The sequence below is a fragment of the Podarcis raffonei genome, chromosome 4 (assembly GCF_027172205.1).
Source record: "Podarcis raffonei isolate rPodRaf1 chromosome 4, rPodRaf1.pri, whole genome shotgun sequence".
Taxonomy (NCBI): Eukaryota; Metazoa; Chordata; class Lepidosauria; order Squamata; family Lacertidae; genus Podarcis; species Podarcis raffonei.
In genome coordinates, this window is record NC_070605.1 from 84,628,576 (window position 1) to 84,647,274 (window position 18,699).

At 40.2% G+C, this 18,699-nt stretch overlaps 1 protein-coding gene across 8 annotated transcripts in view; it reads left to right on the forward strand.

Annotated features, from left to right (window-relative positions):
- The window catches only part of NALCN (sodium leak channel, non-selective), a 195,769-nt gene extending 180,862 nt beyond the window's left edge, over positions 1-14,907 (forward strand). For 6 of the 8 annotated variants that reach the window (XM_053384465.1, XM_053384464.1, XM_053384467.1 and 3 more), the window contains 12 exons: positions 436-510; positions 916-1,035; positions 1,773-1,841; positions 2,945-3,093; positions 3,538-3,631; positions 4,963-5,095; positions 6,316-6,431; positions 7,381-7,538; positions 8,716-8,866; positions 10,690-10,839; positions 11,461-11,578; positions 12,986-14,907. In XM_053384465.1, coding sequence (XP_053240440.1) covers positions 436-510; positions 916-1,035; positions 1,773-1,841; positions 2,945-3,093; positions 3,538-3,631; positions 4,963-5,095; positions 6,316-6,431; positions 7,381-7,538; positions 8,716-8,866; positions 10,690-10,839; positions 11,461-11,578; positions 12,986-13,179 — 1,527 coding nt within the window. In that variant the 3' untranslated portion in view covers positions 13,180-14,907. Of the gene's footprint in view, positions 1-435; positions 511-915; positions 1,036-1,772; positions 1,842-2,944; positions 3,094-3,537; positions 3,632-4,962; positions 5,096-6,315; positions 6,432-7,380; positions 7,539-8,715; positions 8,867-10,689; positions 10,840-11,460; positions 11,579-12,985 lie in introns of those variants that run through there. The other 2 variants (XM_053384470.1, XM_053384471.1) reach the window with 2 other exon arrangements.
- Positions 14,908-18,699: the final 3,792 nt, after the last annotated feature.

The following is an 18,699-nucleotide window of genomic DNA, read 5'->3' on the forward strand; positions in this document are numbered from 1 at the left end:
TGGGATGAGAAAGTGGGTAAAGTTTTTCTCCTTCTCACATAACACTAGAACTTGGGGAATATCCAGTGAAGCTGAACATTGGAATGTCCGAGTCAAACAAAATTAATTGGTTCTTCACACAGTGCATAGTTGGACTGTGGGATTTGCTCCCACCTGAGGCAGCGATGACCAACTTGGATGGCTTTAAAAGAGAATTTGACAGATTCATGGAGGATAAGTCTACTAACCCTGGCGACTGTTCTTGTGGGAAACTGCAGCAAGGGAGAGTGCTGTTGTGCTCAGTTCCTGCTTGCAGATTTTCCATAGGTATTCAGTTTGCGGTTGTGAGAATGGAATGCTGGACTAGATGGGCCTTTGGCCTGACCCAGCAGGCACTAGTGTTCTTTTAATAATTCAGAAATATTTTATAAAGCCCTGTTTCTTCTTTTATATAAGTGGGATGATCAAGACCCTGTTACCGGTCCTTTAGCAGCAATGTCCGTCGTCTTCACCTTCATTTTTGTTCTTGAGGTAAGGTGATATATTTCACAATTTCTCCACTCTACAACATTGCATCTTTTGTCAGTTTTGCTTTTGGACATCATGCAACAGCTTTACTTTTCAATCTGTTCAGATTCATACTGATTTGCCAATAACCCCCCAGTTTGGATATAGGTGACTCTCAACTTACGCGGGGGGTTACATTCTGTGGATAGCACATAAACCAAATTCACATATAGGGTGGGATTCCCCCCTTTCTGCCTCCTTTGGCGGGGGGGGGGGAATAATACATTTTTGCCAAACATATAAAGCTAAATGCACACGTTACACATGCATAAGTTTTGAGTTACCTGTAGGGCAGAATTTTTGGGGTGTGGTGGCATAATGAATGATGCCTCACAGAAAAGTGATAACATATACATTCCTCTCTTACAGGTTACCATGAAAATTATTGCTATGTCACCTGCTGGATTTTGGCAGAGCAGAAGAAATCGCTATGATCTCTTGGTGACATCTTTAGGAGTCATTTGGGTGATACTCCACTTTGCCCTAACTGTAAGTTGCAGCAAACTGCATATTTTTTTGGTCACAACTGATCACATAGGACTATTATGATTTGTATACCTGAAATGTAATTCATGAGCTGCTTTGGTATTATTATTATTATTATTATTATTATTATTTACTATTTATTCAAAAGAGGGGGGGGGAATACAAACTGATCAACGCCCCCTTTTTCCCAACCCAAAGATCAGATGCAATCAGATGTAAACAGTAATAGTCCTTGTTGGGAATCTGCATACGTGCAGCTACACACACAGAGCCAATTAGGGTTTGGCCGGCAGCCAAGGCAATGTGAAGGAGTAAGTCTGCCTGGTGATACAGAGGCATGGAGACAGCTCCATGATTGGTCAAGCTCTATCATGGGAATAATGATTAATGGCCTACTAACTGGAATGTGTGTTAGTACAAGTTTGAGTGCAGGAGTTGTGAGTCGTGTATGAGAGAGCTAGTCAAAGATCCGTGTTCTGTTCTCTTCCTGTAAATAGTTCACTGTATATAATAAACACCTAACTACAAGTTCCTGGTTCCTGCTTCATCCATCCTGTCTGCAGCCAAGTTGCCAATTGCTTTTGTGAACTCTGCATTTACTCGGCTAGGTCTGGCTAAGGTCCTGCAACTAGTCAGAAAGTTGCGAAACACCAATAGGTTTTGCCAATAGTCCTTAGTATTTTAAGCTGCCATTTAAGAAGTAGTACCAAGCAGAAACAACTTCTGTGTTTGAATTCCAGAATGCCTACACATACATGATGGGGGCATGTGTAATTGTCTTCAGGTTCTTCTCGATCTGTGGGAAACATGTGAGTAAAAGTGGCTTGCTTGTTTGGCTGCTTTATTCTTTTCAGTATGTTATATATTGTTGCAATGAACAAAAGCAGTATGGGGAAACGGGTGGGGAAACGATGAGATGACAGATGTACACACCACCCATGCCCACTGCCCTTGCTCCTGCCCCCGCCCTGAGTGCCGTCACTCTGCCCAATCCCAGTCCTGGCAAATAGCGCAGTTCAGAAATTTGCAGTTCAGTTTGGGTAGTCTATGCCCTAGAGACAGGAATAGCTTTGTTGGGAGGGCTGATGGCTAGAAAGAGGTCCCAGAAGCTAGGGGCAGAGTAAAGGCTAAAGGGACCCCTGACCATTAGGTCCAGTCGCAGACGACTCTGGGGTTGCGGCGCTCATCTCACTTTATTGGCCGAGGGAGCCGGCGTACAGCTTCCGGGTCATGTGGCCAGGATGACTAAGCCGCTTCTGGCGAACCAGAGCAGTGCACAGAAACGCCGTTTACCTTCCCGCCGGAGCGGTACCTATTTATCTACTTGCACTTTGACGTGCTTTCGAACTGCTAGGTTGGCAGGAACTGGGACCGAGCAACGGGAGCTCACCCCGTCGCGGGGATTCGAACCGCCGACCTTCTGATCGGCAAGTCCTAGGCTCTGTGGTTTAACCCACAGCGCCACCCGCGTCCCCTAGGGGCAGGGAGCCAAGAGTAAAGAGCATGAAGGAAGAATGCAGAGAAGTCAGTGGGCCAAGGAGGAAGAGGAGTCTTGCAGAAAGGAGCAAATGATGTCAAGATTGAGGAAAGGAAGGGTAAGCGGGAAGGTACCTTAGGAGGGCTCAGCAGCATGGGTCAGAGAGCAATGGGTTGCTGTGTGTCAATTCTAGACCCTAACGGTGCTGCTGTGCTTTGAACACTGCATATAAGCAGAAATATAATTGTATTGTTGCTGGAGCATTGGGACGAGGGCCAGTAAGCAGCAAATGGCAGGGTCTGGATGTCACATATGACTGGAACTAACCAGCCAATTCACTGGCTACAGGTTTCTAATCCTACTCAGCTGTGTCACTGTTATGCTCCATTTCTATTATTGAACGTTCTTTTCCATTGCTTTCCTCATATCTCTTAGGTGACCCTGAAGATGCTGCTTCTGACAGTGGTTGTCAGCATGTACAAGAGCTTTTTCATCATAGTAGGGATGTTCCTGCTGTTACTTTGCTATGCTTTCGCAGGAGTAGTTTTATTTGGCACTGTAAAATATGGAGAGAACATCAACAGGTATGACATTTTTTACTCCGCCAGAAAGTAAATGATATTGTGGCATTGCTGTGTTTGAGCATGAATGTTCGTTGAATCGTTGAGATTCTCAAGAAATTTGATTCTGGGTCAGGTCTCAGAATCCATGCTTGTGCAGTCTAGTTTTGGGCACACAAAATGCATGAACAGCTGTACTAGGCTACTCCCATTCTGTGTATAAGTACCCATGTTATTTCCTGTAGTAGGAGTAATTTGCAGGCTGGGCTTTTGGAAATGAGAAGATCAGGCAGATTACTATATAGCAGGCACAATATAGCCTCTCACTATAATTAATAGTCACCATGGAAAATGCTTAGGACTAGCTAAGTAAGGGAGAGAAGGAAAAGATCGCAACATCTAATGTTTTTTAATGTTGAATTTCACTTGTCACACACTGAACAAAATTTATTGTTTGTTTAAAAACAGGCATGCCAACTTTTCATCAGCTGGTAAGGCCATTACTGTACTCTTCAGAATAGTCACTGGGGAAGACTGGAACAAGATAATGCATGACTGCATGGTAAATTGAACACAATTCTAAAACAAGACATAAATACTGAAACCACCGCGTATCTAACAGCCTAGCTTTGTGACTTAACAGTGCTGTGCTTTTTTTTTTTTAAGCTGTCATTCACACAAACATTCATGTATTTATTTGACATGTTATAGGAATAAATGCATAACCATTTAAATCCGTGGATAATGTCAACAAGTACGCATATATTTTGCCATTCTAAATATCACCATCTTTGTATTAATTGCTAGCAAGTGGGGGACTTTCTGAATATGTTGACTATATTGCTAACTGATAAACATTTGTTAGCCTTTAAATCCAGTACTGGATCTGCTGCAATAAATGCCAGAACATTATTTAATATAATTCTTTCTGCAGTCTTATCTGCCCCTGCATCTCAGATGTGTGTAAATGCTAATTCACAGGACTGGTGCTGCTTTCATTTCAAACCACCAGCTCTTACAGCTGCAAATCATATATATAAATTCATATACCGCCCTTCATAAGATCTCTGAGTAAAATAGAGGATAAAAACAAGTAAAACAAAACAGCAAAACAATAAACCCCTTCCCTTTACCACGGACACATTTAAAAGGCTGTAGAATATCAATCAGCCAAAGGTCAGGTTGAAGAGGAATGTATTAGCCCACCGCCCAAAAATAGATAATGAAGGCGCCAGGCGAACTTCCCTAGGGAGAATATTCCACAATTGGGAAGCCACCACAGAAAAGGCCCTGTTCTCGTGTTGTCACCCTCCGAACCTCACATGGAGGAGGCACACGAAGACGGGCCTCAGATGATGAATGCAGCGTCCGGGACGGTTTATATGGGTAGAGGCCATTTATTTAGTAAAGCTGTGAATATATAGACAGAAAAGATTGAGATATGGCAGGAAGTTTAGGTCAGACAAATGAAATAGGTTCTTCACCGTTGGCTGTGAAAAAAATAGGTTATGGTTTGATAGGGAGACATGCAATGGACGGGGGTGGGGAGGGAGGGTTACGTACCCTGCATCAGGGCATCCCTTTCACTGTTAAAAATGGAGACCTTCATCACTCTTTCCACATTACAGGGGCAGAGCTTTTTAAAAACAAAAACGCACGGATGTGCCGCTCTTGCATCCAGTTTGGCCCTCACTCTTGTCCTGACATACGCCTCAGAACGTTGTTACTATTGCTGCTCTTGCTGTCGTGTTAATGCCACCGTTGTTCCCTAATTGTGATACATACGTTTAAGTGTATGCTTGTGCATATGTCGGTTAGTTGCAAAAGAAAAAGAAAAGAAAAGAAGAAGCAATCGTATATCCCTTTGAATTAATTAATTATTTTCCTTTGAAGGTTCAACCTCCTTTTTGTACTCCAGATAACAGAACATACTGGAAGACAGATTGTGGAAACTATGCTGGTGCTCTTATGTATTTCTGTTCATTTTATGTCATCATTGCATACATAATGCTAAATTTGCTTGTGGGTAAGTCACAAATAGCCATTACTGTATATGTTTCAAACGTACTTATTATATGTACTATATATATATAATTTACCCTTCGGTCCCCCTGAGGGGACAAAACTATAAATAAAATAATTGAATTAGCAACATGACTGCAATGATCAGCTAACTGAAAAATTAAAAAGTAGCATCAGTTTTTGACTGCAAAACAAAACCAATGAAACAACCCACAAAGACCTGACAGGGATTTCAGAAGCCTTCTGAATGTGAATCTGTTTTAAACAACTGTCCTGGTGGACCTCTCTAGGAAATGAAATTCCATAAAGAAGGCGCCATCACTGGAAGACCTCACCTCAGCATATGGAGTATGCTTTTCTAAGTATTAGTACCATATTTGCCCGAATATAAACCGCACCTGAATATAAGCCGCACCTTTAAAATTGAAAGAGGGGGGGAGAAAAAAAGAAAAAAATACCCGAATATAAGCCACTCCATTCCTCACTGCTCCTGGCTGCATACTGGGGGGGGGGGGGGGGAGGCACTGCATTGCCAGTGGCCTTTCCCCTTCCTTGCTCTCTCCCTTCCTGGCCTTGGGGGAGAGGACAGGGGACTACGCACGGGGCAGGCATTGCTTTGCCGCGTTCCTGGAGCTGTTTGCCCCACGTTCCTGGCTGCATACCCTAAAGTCGCGAATATAAGCTGCACTTTAACTTTTCACGGTCGGGATTTGGGGGGAAGTGAGGCTTATATTCAGGCCAATACGGTACTTAGAAGATCAGCATACCCAATTTTTGAAATCTTTCAATAAAACATGTCTTGTTTAACATTTGAAAAACCTAGCTGCCATTTCTTTTCATATAAAGTTATTGGTTTAGCAATATAGGAGCAAATATGTTTTAGTAAGAACGCTGACTCGTAGAAAGATGTCTATTGGAAGACAGATTATTCCTACCTTGTATGTGCATGTGAAAATAACACTGCAGAAGGCTTTTCAGTTTGCCTTTATTGAGTTTGTTCAGTGTTCACGGAATCCAGTAGAACACTTCCATATTTAAGGTTGAAGCATATTAGATTCTAACTAAATTTCACAAATTGACTTGTCTAAATAAAGGCAAGCCTATTAATATAAATATAGCATTTTGTACATTTTTGCCAACATCTTGAATACAAATGAATTCCTTAAGAGACTATATCCTTGTTTAATGCCCATGTCATTTTAAAGATGTTTCTGTTTTCCGTAGCTATAATTGTGGAAAATTTCTCGCTGTTTTATTCCACGGAGGAAGACCAGCTCTTAAGTTACAATGATCTTAGACATTTCCAAATTATATGGAACATGGTTGATGACAAAAGAGAGGTAATAACATAATTCACTGTAATTCCACGAGTCTTATTTAGTTGCTGCTCTGTTAATTAATTGCTAGGAAGGAGAAGTAAATGCAGTTTTCCAAAAGGGAATGCAATAGCTGCTCCCATTTCTCTTTATACGGGGTAGTAGAGGAGTCCTTTCCAACATCAGTTCCTTTCAGTCTTTGTGCTCAAGCACAGTGGAGCTTCAGAACTGTGAATGGATTTTGTTATGTACTGAAGTTCTCACCCTGGGCCAGCAGGGGAATACTGTAAATAGTTTTCACTCATGTCCGCATATGTAAATAAGGAATTGAAAGTGATGTTCAGTGATTGGATAGTTACAGAAAGTTGTTACTGTTGCTTTGTAGTTGAGCTCTCTATAAGCAGGTTGGCTGAACCCTTCAGTTCTGTTCTGTTCTGGCCTGTGAATAAACAAGAGCTGTCTGAAGAATCGCTGTGTCGTCTGATATGTTCACCCACAACTTAACAGATTTACTTCAGAGTCAGGGTACCTGTGGCCTTCAAAATATTGATGGCCTACATTCGCATTATTCCTGACCACAGGGCATGCTGGTTGAGGCAAATGGGCCTTGGAATTGAGCAGTTTCTTGGAGGTCAAAGGTTATCTACCCCTGGCTTACACCCTTGACCTATAGATCACTATCTACAAAAATGAACAGCTTGGCTGAACTCCTTCGTGGGTCATATCCAACACTAGTGTCCCGATAGCACAGCAGACACCCACTTACACAGTACATCTCCCTGTGCACCCTCAAAAATCTGCTCCAGAGGGTTGGAGAACCCCCTGGAAACAGATCTGAAGGACACATGGGGAGAGGAAAGGGAAGTACTGTTGCACAAACAGCACTCCATGCAGGCAGCATTAGCTATTTTGGTGACAGCTCATGAAGGTTTTGACCAGTACCAATAATGGAGAAGTTCTGCCTTCTTTTCAGGGAGTGATTCCTACCTTCCGAGTCAAGTTTTTGCTGAGGTTGCTGCGTGGAAGGTTGGAGGTGGATCTGGACAAGGACAAACTCTTGTTCAAGCACATGTGCTATGAAATGGAGAGGCTGCATAATGGGGGAGATGTAACATTCCACGATGTACTGAGGTATGTTAGATGGCACACAAAATCAATTGTAGTTTAATTGCAGATATTTTTAGAAAAAGAGGTGCTGGAACTTGCCTCCCGTGTTCTCTTATAATGGCAATGGTGCCCACCTGAGAGATGCCAAAACTGAGTTCCAGCTGAAAAAAAGCCCTGAATACAATCATGTTTATAGGGTTTATAGAAAATATTAACTGAGGAGCATATCAGATTTTACTCAATGCTGATTTTTCTAATGTGTATCTAGAAGTCCAATTCAAACTACTATATTCATCATATAATAACTGCAGCTTTCAGCTGTCTTTTTTGGCTGTCTGAACTTGATTGGATCAAGAGTGTTTTATTATCAAGGAAGGCAAATTTAGCATATAACAATGGTCACTTCCATGGAAGAAAGAACTTTCCCTGTTAAAAATACCTCAATCCAGGGAACTTCTGCATCATGATAAGAGCTGACACCAGTTTAAAAAGGTAAAGGTACCCCTGCCCGTACGGGCCAGTCTTGACAGACTCTAGGGTTGTGCGCTCATCTCACTCTATAGGCCGGGAGCCAGCGCTGTCCGCAGACACTTCCGGGTCACGTGGCCAGCGTGACAAAGCTGCATCTGGCGAGCCAGCGCAGCACACAGAAACACCGTTTACCTTCCCGCCAGTAAGCAGTCCCTATTTATCTACTTGCACCCGGGGGTGCTTTCGAACTGCTAGGTTGGCAGGCGCTGGGACCGAGCAACGGGAGTGCACCCCGCCACGGGGATTCGAACCGCCGACCTTTCGATCGGCAAGCCCTAGGCGCTGAGGCTTTTACCCACAGTGCTACCCTGACACCAGTTTAGGAAGTCGCAAAAAAGCCAATCAGTACTGTCAGAGCAGAGAATGCTGATGCATATCTCCGGTGCAGGATTTGGGCAGCTTGCACAGTTGAACATACTTGTGTGCAGAAACCTGTTTTCATTGCACATGCACTTCTCTGTAATGGGGTTGGCTGTATAATGTCTTCACCACTTTTCACTGTATCATAAATCCATGTATCCCCAGGTCATCGGATGACCCTTTAAGAGCAAAATAAACACCTTATTTTCAGAGGAAGTATATGATACATCTGCTATTATCTCCCTTTTATAAATAACTTTTTTTAAAAAAAAACTCATTATTATTATTGTTTATTATAATTTTTCCCCAGCATGCTCTCCTACAGATCTGTTGACATCAGAAAAAGTCTTCAGCTGGAAGAACTGCTTGCTAGGGAACAACTGGAATACACCATAGAGGAAGAAGTAGCCAAACAGACTATCCGCATGTGGTTGAAGAAGTGCTTGAAGCGCATTAGAGCAGTAAGTTTGACCAGGGAAAAACAGAAAGCATGTAGCATACTCTTCCTCGTTGTGTAGAACATGCTACATTATATTTTCATACTAGAGAGCTGTCAATTATTTGGAAAACATTATTCAAGCTTCTTAGCCTTCTCAGTCATGCAGTGCTTAAAATACGGGGATGCTAGCTATTTATTTATTTATTTTTATACCAGCATCACTGGTGCTTTACATAATCAAAAAAGACACAAGGAGCCAAGAATTAAGATGTGAACAATAGAGGAGAAAGAGGAAGGAAAGGCAGATAGCTATAACAGAAGGATCATGAGTGACAGCAGGAGAGTGTGGTGGAATGTTGCGTGGAGATATGAATGATGGGTGGCAGGAGTTGGTTGAGAAAGTTCGAGTTAAAAGGAGTGAGGTGAAAAATGAGGACTGTATGGTCAGAGAGGGGCATTGGTACATTGGTGCAAAGCTTGGAGGGTCAGGAATACTAGGTTAGATTAGTAAATTACAGTACAAATGTTTTCTGGTCCGGAGTAATGGTAGTTTATCAGATTTTGCCCCCCCCCCCACATGCATCTTGTAAATTACACAGTCAATCAAATAAATGAAGAATCCTCTTGCTCTCTATAAAACAGTGAATGGAGGCAGCAGGTTGCTTGGGGAAATATTAAGGGAAGTTTGGACAGCTGAGTGACTGACCCTAATGACTTCCATGTACCCAGGCCCATGTCAGGGACCACTGCAACATCACCATAGCAATTAGTGATGGCAGCATATTTTGGAAATGGGGGTTTCAAAATACAGGCTCCCTCAGTTTAAAAATCTGCACACTATTATGAACCAAGCCAAACACTGCTCCAAGTTTTGACTTGTTTTATAATGACTTGGTAGCAGCCCTCCGTCTGTCCTAGAATCCCCTACCTCCCCTGCCCCTTTACCAAGTTGCAACTCAGGCAAGGAAAGCTGGTGATTGTTTCTGACTACAGTGACAGTGTCTTGACATGCCTTGTCCGGAAAGTCCGGAAAATGAAGTTTTTTAATTCCTTCTCAAGTGTATTTTGTTGTTGTTGACAATGACGATAGCTGAAAACACTGATCCCAAATAAATACTTGTAAAAAGAATGCTTTCTCTTATTTGAAATTTGATAGAGGACCATTAAAAATATGTTTTCTCCCAATCTGGAAAAAGACATACCTCCATCGGGGGGCAGGGATTAGAGTTGTTTTCCAGATTTATATTCATTGACGCTGAAAACACTCCACTTTCAAGTTGGTAAAGGAAAAGGGGGGAAATGTGCCATCCTAAAAAAATTCTCTGATTTTGGATTTTGTTCCAATTCTTCCTATAACTCACAAACAAGCATAGAAAGCTTTATCTTTCCAGTTTGCGCAATAATGTTTAGTGTTGGATATATCCATTCTGCTTCTCTCTTTTTTGCACACATTGTCATTGATATATAAAAATGGTACAACATGGAAGTCACACTTTGTAGTTATCTAAGGGAGTTTCCATTATCACTTTGTTAATTTTATCTAGTGTCTAATTTAAAAATCACTGAAACCAGTTAACTTCAATAGCCTCCAGATGAGTTCTATAAAAGCTTAGTTCTTCTCCCTGATCATTTTATTTTAAATGTCTCTTTCCATAGTCTCATAAAGAAGGTTGAAATAAAATTAAACGGTGTAAGCAGCTTTATGAAAATGACTACAAAGGAAAAGTCCACTGTAACTGTGAATAATATAAAGGGAATGTAGAGCAGACAAGAGCGAATCTCAATTTTTTAAGAATACTTGTTTGAAAAGATCCAGTGATAATTATACTTATTATCTTTTTATAGAAACAGCAGCAGTCATGCAGCATTATCCATAGTCTCCGAGAGAGTCAACAACAGGAGCTTAGCCGTTTCCTAAATCCACCAAGCATTGAGACAACACAACCAAGTGAAGACATGAATGCTAATAACCAGGATAACAGTACACAGCCTGAGGTACAGTTATGCTCAGGTCCTCAACGTTTTGGCCTAAGCCAGTGGGTTAAGATAAATCATTCTTCATGTTCTCTGTGCAGGCACAAATATGGGAAAATCTTTGCCTGTGCAGAGCATTTTTGGAATATTCTAGAGCTTTTAGGGTGGCTGGATACACACACAAACTTAAAGAAGAGTCACTTTGTGAAGAACATTGTCTTGATATCCTGAGCTAAGGAAACTAGGCCTATAGTAGTTCTTCTTCTTCTTCTTCTTCTTCTTCTTCTTCTTCTTCTTCTTCTTCTTCTTCTTCTTCTTCTTCTTCTCCACCTCCTCCTCGCCTGTGGTTTCAGTTTTGCATTTCCCCAGTTCTACAGTCTTCACAATATGAAATGACTGGGATCCGATCCAGCCATCCTTTACTTCATTAGCCTACCGTAAACAGTGTCATAGTGAGTGAGGTGGATACTCATTGTGCTCCGGAATAAAGTATCCTAAAATATTCCCAGCTACCATGAGCATAATTCTTTCTAGTGAATCAGAAACAACAAAATAAAGATCAGAAACAAAAAGGCCTTGCTTGTGTTCTTTGAAGCTTCAGATACTATGCACTTAAACACTGTTCTCTTTTGTTCTATTCAGACGAGTAGTCAACAACAGCTCCTTAGTCCAACGCTCTCTGACAGAGGTGGATATCGGCAAGACTCTACTGATGGTGGTAAACCTCAGCGGAAGTTTGGACAATGGCGTTTGCCATCAGGTAGGTGAAGATTGTCATGAATGACACCAAAAAGAATTCTAAATGGAACCTGGAGCTCTATTTACTGATAGAACTCAGAAAAGTGCCATAAGAGGGCATGAATCCTCACTGGAGGATTCTGCAGCAGTAGATTTCAGACTGACTACAGCTACACTAGAAACAGAAGGGAACACTCATTCCAGATTTCTCAGACAAGCTAGCCAAATCACATGCTGCTATAGGAGAAGAAAGGAAAATCATCATGGTCTTTAAGACCGGGGTGGGGCTGGGAGTAGAGAAAAGGATGTAATTATTTTATAACTCCAAATTCAGTGATCAGTAAGACAACAAATGTGATCCAAAGCCAACCGCCATTATTATTCCGGGGGGAAATTATTGTTAGTATAATTCTATGCTGCATAGGATCCTGATGCCATTGAGGAAACACACACATACAGAGGTTCTAGATTCAGGTAAGTAGCCATGTTGGTCTAATGTAGTTGAAATAAATTAAAAAATTGTCCAGTAGCACCTTAGAGACCAACTAAGTTTGTTCTGGGTATAAGCTTTCATGTGCATGCACACTTCTTCAGATACACTGTTTAGGTGTACCTGAAGAAGTGTGCATGCACACTGTTTCAGTGTATCTGAAGAAATGTGCATGCACACGAAAGCTTATGCCCAGAACAAACTTCGTTTGTCTCTAAGGTGCTACTGGACAATTTTTTAATTTATTTACACATACAGAGGGTTTTTTATTTGTTTAAAAAAATCCACAACTTATTGGAGCCAACTGAAGCTCCTAGGTCAAAATATGCTAGAGTAAATCGTTCAACAAAATATATTTTAAGGAAAGTAGTTATGGAGTACCTCTTCCAATGGTGTCCCTAACAATGGAAGTCCATAGGGAAAGTAATAAGTGTGTGCAATTTTTGGTCCTTCAAACATCAGAGCAATATGGACCTGCATAGGCTTAACCATATACATAGCTACTGCCTCTAAGACCAACAGTAACTTAAGCTAAGCATGAGCTTCATTGCTGTGCTGAACACATAAAGAGTCTTAAGTGTGCCAAAGCTGCAATTCTGGGCTGTTTTAAGTAGATCAGTTCAGTCTTAGGACATTTTCCTGCACTTGGTATTAGTTGTTGCTTTTTTCACATTTGTAATGCTTTTGTACATGAAACCTAAACTAGTTGAAATAAATTGAAGGTTTAAAAATTGCTATCTTTCCTCTTCTGTACTACTGTATATTAACAAGGTAGGATGCAAGGTAAATGCATTTACAACACAATGTAGTGTTCGAACATCTTGAATGCATTTTTAATGTGAAAAGCTCTTGGTTTGCCTGGAACCATCCCCACTACTCCAGACAACAGAATGAGATACATATTTGCACTAGTAAGTTGTCTTCTGTTTAATTCCCTAGCTCCAAAGCCAATAAGCCATTCAGTGTCTTCAGTCAACTTACGGTTTGGTGGCCGTACAACCATGAAGTCTGTTGTGTGCAAGATGAATCCCATGTCAGACGTGGCTTCTTGTGGATCAGAAGTCAAGAAATGGTGGACAAGACAACTCACTGTGGAGAGTGACGAGAGTGGTGAAGACCTGCTTGATATCTGACTGGGAAAAGATGCCATTTCAAATCACACTTATGCAACATTCCTTGGGAATTAAATCGTTTTCTTGGTTTTTAAATTGCAGTTCCTATCGACTGATCATTTATATCAAGAGAAGCCTTCAACTTGACAAGATCTACGACTTACTTCTTTTTTAATCCTTATGTGATTATTAATGTAAGAGAAAACAGCAAAAAAAGGTAGTGTTCATAAAAAGCAAAGACAGTTTTGTTTCATTTTTCCCTCAGACACAAGAACCATTAGTTTAACTCCCGGATCTCAGCAGGGCTTTCTGTCTTTCAACAGCCCCTCTACGTCACATCCCAAGCTGGTTTTTAGATTTGGTGGGTCTTTAAAACTGGATTGATGTTGCTTGGTCCAAATTGGGAGGGATTATAAACCAATAGCTGTTGTCGAAAAAATGGGCATGCAATTCTGCCACAGTTCTTTACAATTCAAAAATATAGGCGATGACGTGAGGACTTTCTTTTGGGTGGTATGGGAGCAATTTGCTGTGAAACTCAAAAAAATACCCCAAAGAAAATATTTGTATGGAAATGTTGTGAGTCTTATTGTTTCAGTACTTTAGAGCTTTTGTTTTAGACAGACAGGCAAACATAATTTATTATGTGCTTTTGTTTATGGATGCCAATTGGTTGATTTATTTTTCTTTGTTAACTGTGAGTGTTGCTTTTGTCTATAAACAAAATCGTTTGTAAGGAAGATGCTATTGGGGGGAAATCAAGTCCTCACAGGGCATGTACAATCCTACACAATTAAGGAAATAGACCTGATTGCAGCCAGTGTTTCATATTTGAGAAGTTTCACTGTATGCATTCAGAGGACTTGTGTAAGTGTTGCACCTGCCCTAGTCAACACTTAACCTAGCCTGGAAATGATCATCACATAGGGTACGATGTCATTGTTTTTTATCTTTTTTTCTAGTCTTCTGCCTAACCAGTATAAATATTGATGAACAGCCTGTAGAGATCAGCAGGGAATTCATTCTAAATGAAAGCATTTTTACAATATACAGATTTTGACTTGCAGATAGCTAGCTTTTTTAAAATATGCAAGATGTAGGATAGTTTCTTTTAGCATATCAGAAAATGACTAATTGGGTTTTATAATCATTTTCAATTGTTACCGTGAAGAACTGAACATGAATGCACAGCTGTTCTGCCCTTACACCTGCTGAATAGGTTCCGAGCACTGTAATCTCTATCAACATCCATCACTTCTTAAGGTTGGGACAAGGACAGTCAAAGTCTGGATTTGGTTCATTGTCTTCTCTCTGTAGGTCCTTCTAAACAAGTGTTTGTAGCTGTCTGAACTAAGGACTCTGGCTGTTTAAGGAAGAAGCTGGGATTCTCCTATGTGCAGTCCTCCGTGTTTTGATGTAGGATGCAGCACCCATACATCACTCGAAGCACATCCAGAAAAGCAGCCTACTCACAAAAGTCTGGTTTTGTGCTTGATTACTCTTGCTTATAAAGTAAATAAGTTTTATTAAATAAACTAAATAACCTTATTGTTTAGATCAGTGGTTCCTAAACTCCCCCCCATGCACCACTTGTTGCTTCTTTTGTTTCTTATATTGTTTTATTATTGTAATACAATAAAATATAAGAAATAAAAGAAGAAATTTAAATGCCATTAAGCATCAATATAAAAAGTTAATGTGGACATGCCATGGACCACCGGAATACAGCTTGTGGGCCACTGTTGGTCAACAGACATGATTAATTATCTTAATCATGCAATGCTGATATATAAATTATGCCATTTATCAAGTTCCTTGTTCTTATGTACAGTGGAAGTGTCATTTTTAATTTTTATAACTATGATACAAACTGTGTTTGATAAGGGGTTGGATGCAGACGACATGTTAGAGAAGCAAAGACACTTGGCAGTTTTTAAAATTCAGTTTACTTGGATAAATGTGAAGTCTGTTGAATTAAAGATACCCTGTGTGTGGAGTGGCAGCAAACAGAACATGCTGGAGCAAATAATAATAATAATAATAATAATAATAATAATAATAATAATAATACTTAATAAACAAATTTATAAATTGCTTCATAGCATGAAGCGACTGAAGTGGTGTACAACCTAAAAACTGAATAAAGCACAACTCTAAAAACAATAAAACCATCCCTTTAAATTAAAAAAACAATTTCTGCAGATAACATTTCAGTATGCATCAAGATACCACACAAAGATACATAAGATACCGTAGCTCCAGGGGAGAATTAAAGGTAGCAAAAACCTTTAAAATAAATCAGAGGGAAACTGGCCACTGATCTCCTATAAGAGCTAAATAGAAAATGAGCAATCCCAGTAATGAGGTTCCAGCCACCAACAGGGGAAAATGACCTGTTCGGGGGAAAGGAAGAAAAAGACAAATCAATCGTTTTTGTGGCTCTGGTTCTGTATTTGCAAAATTAATTTGCAAACAAGTTTATGAAGAACCTCTTTTGGCTACTTCTGAAAGACAACTCACCCAGCCTCCATACAATTGCATATATAACCACCATACAACTGCATATATAAAATTAAAATAGCCTAGTTTATAAATACAAAATGGATTGACTTGCGTTTGCACTGAGATAAGTATAATAGGTACTCCAAGATAAAAGTTTGTGAGATGTTTTGGAACGAACATCAAATCAGTTTGCTAATACTACCAGCAAGTGGAATACTCCCTTGTATGTTTTGTTTACCACTTTCTATGTTACTCAAGAAATACTGAGCACAAGTGTGCAGCATATAAGAGTTGTTTTAACATTTCAAACTTCAGTCATGTTCTTAATTTGTTTAGCAAATTTTTGTAATGTCATAAAAGAAGAAGAAAATGCCATTTTCTGGCATTACTGAGGCTGCGATTGTATGCTAACTTACCTAGAAGCCCCACCCAATATAGTGAGTCATACTTCCAAGCACACAAGCATTGGATTTCACTTAAAAGTAATCACTGAACTTCTTTCTCCAGTATAGCTGCACGTCATACAGGTAGCACGACCAAACAGTGATGAATAATAGCCATCTTATTACTTCTACAATACAATTAAATGTATTGTGAGAGGCAGGGGGGAATGGCAGGGTTCTGACACCTTCATATAAACAACAGTGCTTTTAGGATTTTATATCTGCTTCCCAACCAAAGCTACCTTGGGAATGAGACCTTTGCCACTACCATTATTTCCTATGGAAATTATGTTGCACTACCATGGCCTGGCCTGGATCTTCTAAGACGCACCAGAAACATAAGATTTCATGAATAAAACAGGAACTTTAACAACTTGGAAATTGTCCATGTTCTTTAGTAGCTTTATGGACAAAAACGAAGAAAAAACCCAGCAACAATGAATGATAAGAGTTGTTTTGGGTTTTATTCCTGCTTTTGCTTTTAATGCAAAATGTATTTGAATCAATAGAAGGATTTCCATTCTCAGTCTACCCTTTGGCCACATGTTATTTTAAATGCTATGGTCTTTAGCTCATTATGATGTACTCATCTGTGTGTGTATTTCACTGTTTAGATTAAGAAGAAGTCGAAGTCCCTGTGATGTTGTTTCTTAAGTCTGTGCATTCTGTTGTTTAAACTAGACTGCAGCAAAGATCTACAGAAAATGTCACTCCGGTCATTTTTGAGGACAACATTTTGTCTTTTTCTTTTTTGTCTATTTGAACTTAAGGTCTGTACAAAAAAATAAAAATAAAAACCTAAGCTGACAGCAGGAGGGTTGCTGGGTTTATAAAATATGTTTTCTTGAACTTTCAGTAACGTGCTGAATTGCAGAACCTTTCTGAGTTGTTTCTATGGCAAATGTTCTTTTTCAACCTCTGGCAAACATTAGCCCTTTGCCATACAGTGTCAAGAAAAGACAGTTGCTTCCAGTGACACCTTCCCTCACATTTTCATTCTTGATTCTTTTGCTACATATTATTCACAGGTTCAAGGCAGTATTTCACAATTTTATTTTGCTAGTGCAGTTTGCCAGTTGTTTGGGATTTTCTTTTTCAGTCAACAGAGTCACCCAGTCCTACGGAATGTTAGGCCAACAGAGATTCATCATCAGACACCTCCTGTTTAAACCTTTAAGCACCTGCTGAAAACTTTTCTATGCCACCAAGAGTATTGCAGGTAATTTTTTAAAAAAATCATTTTTCTGTAATGGTTAGTTGATTATCTCCGATTTTCAATTTTTACATGGTTTTTATTACGTATAGATATTGTAAACCGCTTTAATGTTATTTATGATATATATAAACATTTAGATAAATGAATGAATTAAATAAATATGTTCTGAACCCCAATGTGTAGAGGGGGCTCCAAACGCAGATGGGTAGATTTGCTACATTTTGAAGTTAGGCACAATGCCATCTAAAGAGGAGCTCCCTGCCCCATAAGAACATAAATCAAGAATATCAAACTGCACCATAGTTCCCAGGGTGCTCCTAATTGTTCTGCCGCAGCACCTACCAGCTGGCATGGTCGCAAAGGAGGAGTACCAGATTATGATCCTGACAGTAACACAGTGCAGCATCATTCCTAAATCCAGCAAACTCATCTTAGGCAACTCTTTGGGTTTGTGCTTTGCTCCTTGGCCTATAGCTGACTTTCTCCCAAGTGTCCATCAGCTGAAACTGCAGCCCATCTCCATCTCTATACAGCAACCATCCGGCCCCATCTGCTACAGTGCAGAGCTGGAATATTGTAAGCTACAGCAGGTTTGGAGATGGGAAAACAGGAGATTGCACCTCTGCGGACAAAGCTGCACCTGCCATCTGCTGAGCATCTATTCAAAGCGCTGGAGGCCCCCACCTGGCTGGCTCCTGAGTCTTTTTCTGGCGCCTTTTAATTCTTCTCCAAACATCCTTCAAGCTCCTATGTCAGAAAATCATGCTGACCTGTCATTTACATTCAGCCAGATGTTGTTTGTATCACCAGGATTTAGAGTTAATAATAAGCCATTTGGGTAACCCCTTTCCTGGTGTAATTCCATGCCTCGGATATCCATGTGTAAAGCTGTCTCTTGCATTATTCAAGTCTAGCAAAGCAAAGGGGAACTTTTTCTAGAATTCAGCTGAGCTTCCTTAAATCTCAGGCACTCAGGGGCTAGCAATGCTTGCCTTGTGTCTTAAGCAAGCATTATAAGTCTTCGTTCTTTGCATTCTGAGCCAAAAAACAACAACAGGGAGTTCAGTAGCATCTCTACTGAGTAGATCTGCTGAGGATCAAGTTGCTGCTGATATGTGGTTGAGTTAGCACACATGCATTCATAACTGCATTGTCAAGTGATTGCTTGAATGTGCGTGTCACTGAACAGGCCAAATACTACAGCCAGTGCATTTATATAATAATAATAATTTATTATTTCTTCCCCACCCATCTGATTGGGTTGCCTTGGCCACTCTGGGCAGCTTCCAACAGAATATAAAGAACACACATACATAAGACATTAAAAGCTTCCCAGTACAGGGCTGCCTTCAGATGTCTACGGAAGATCATATACAGTAA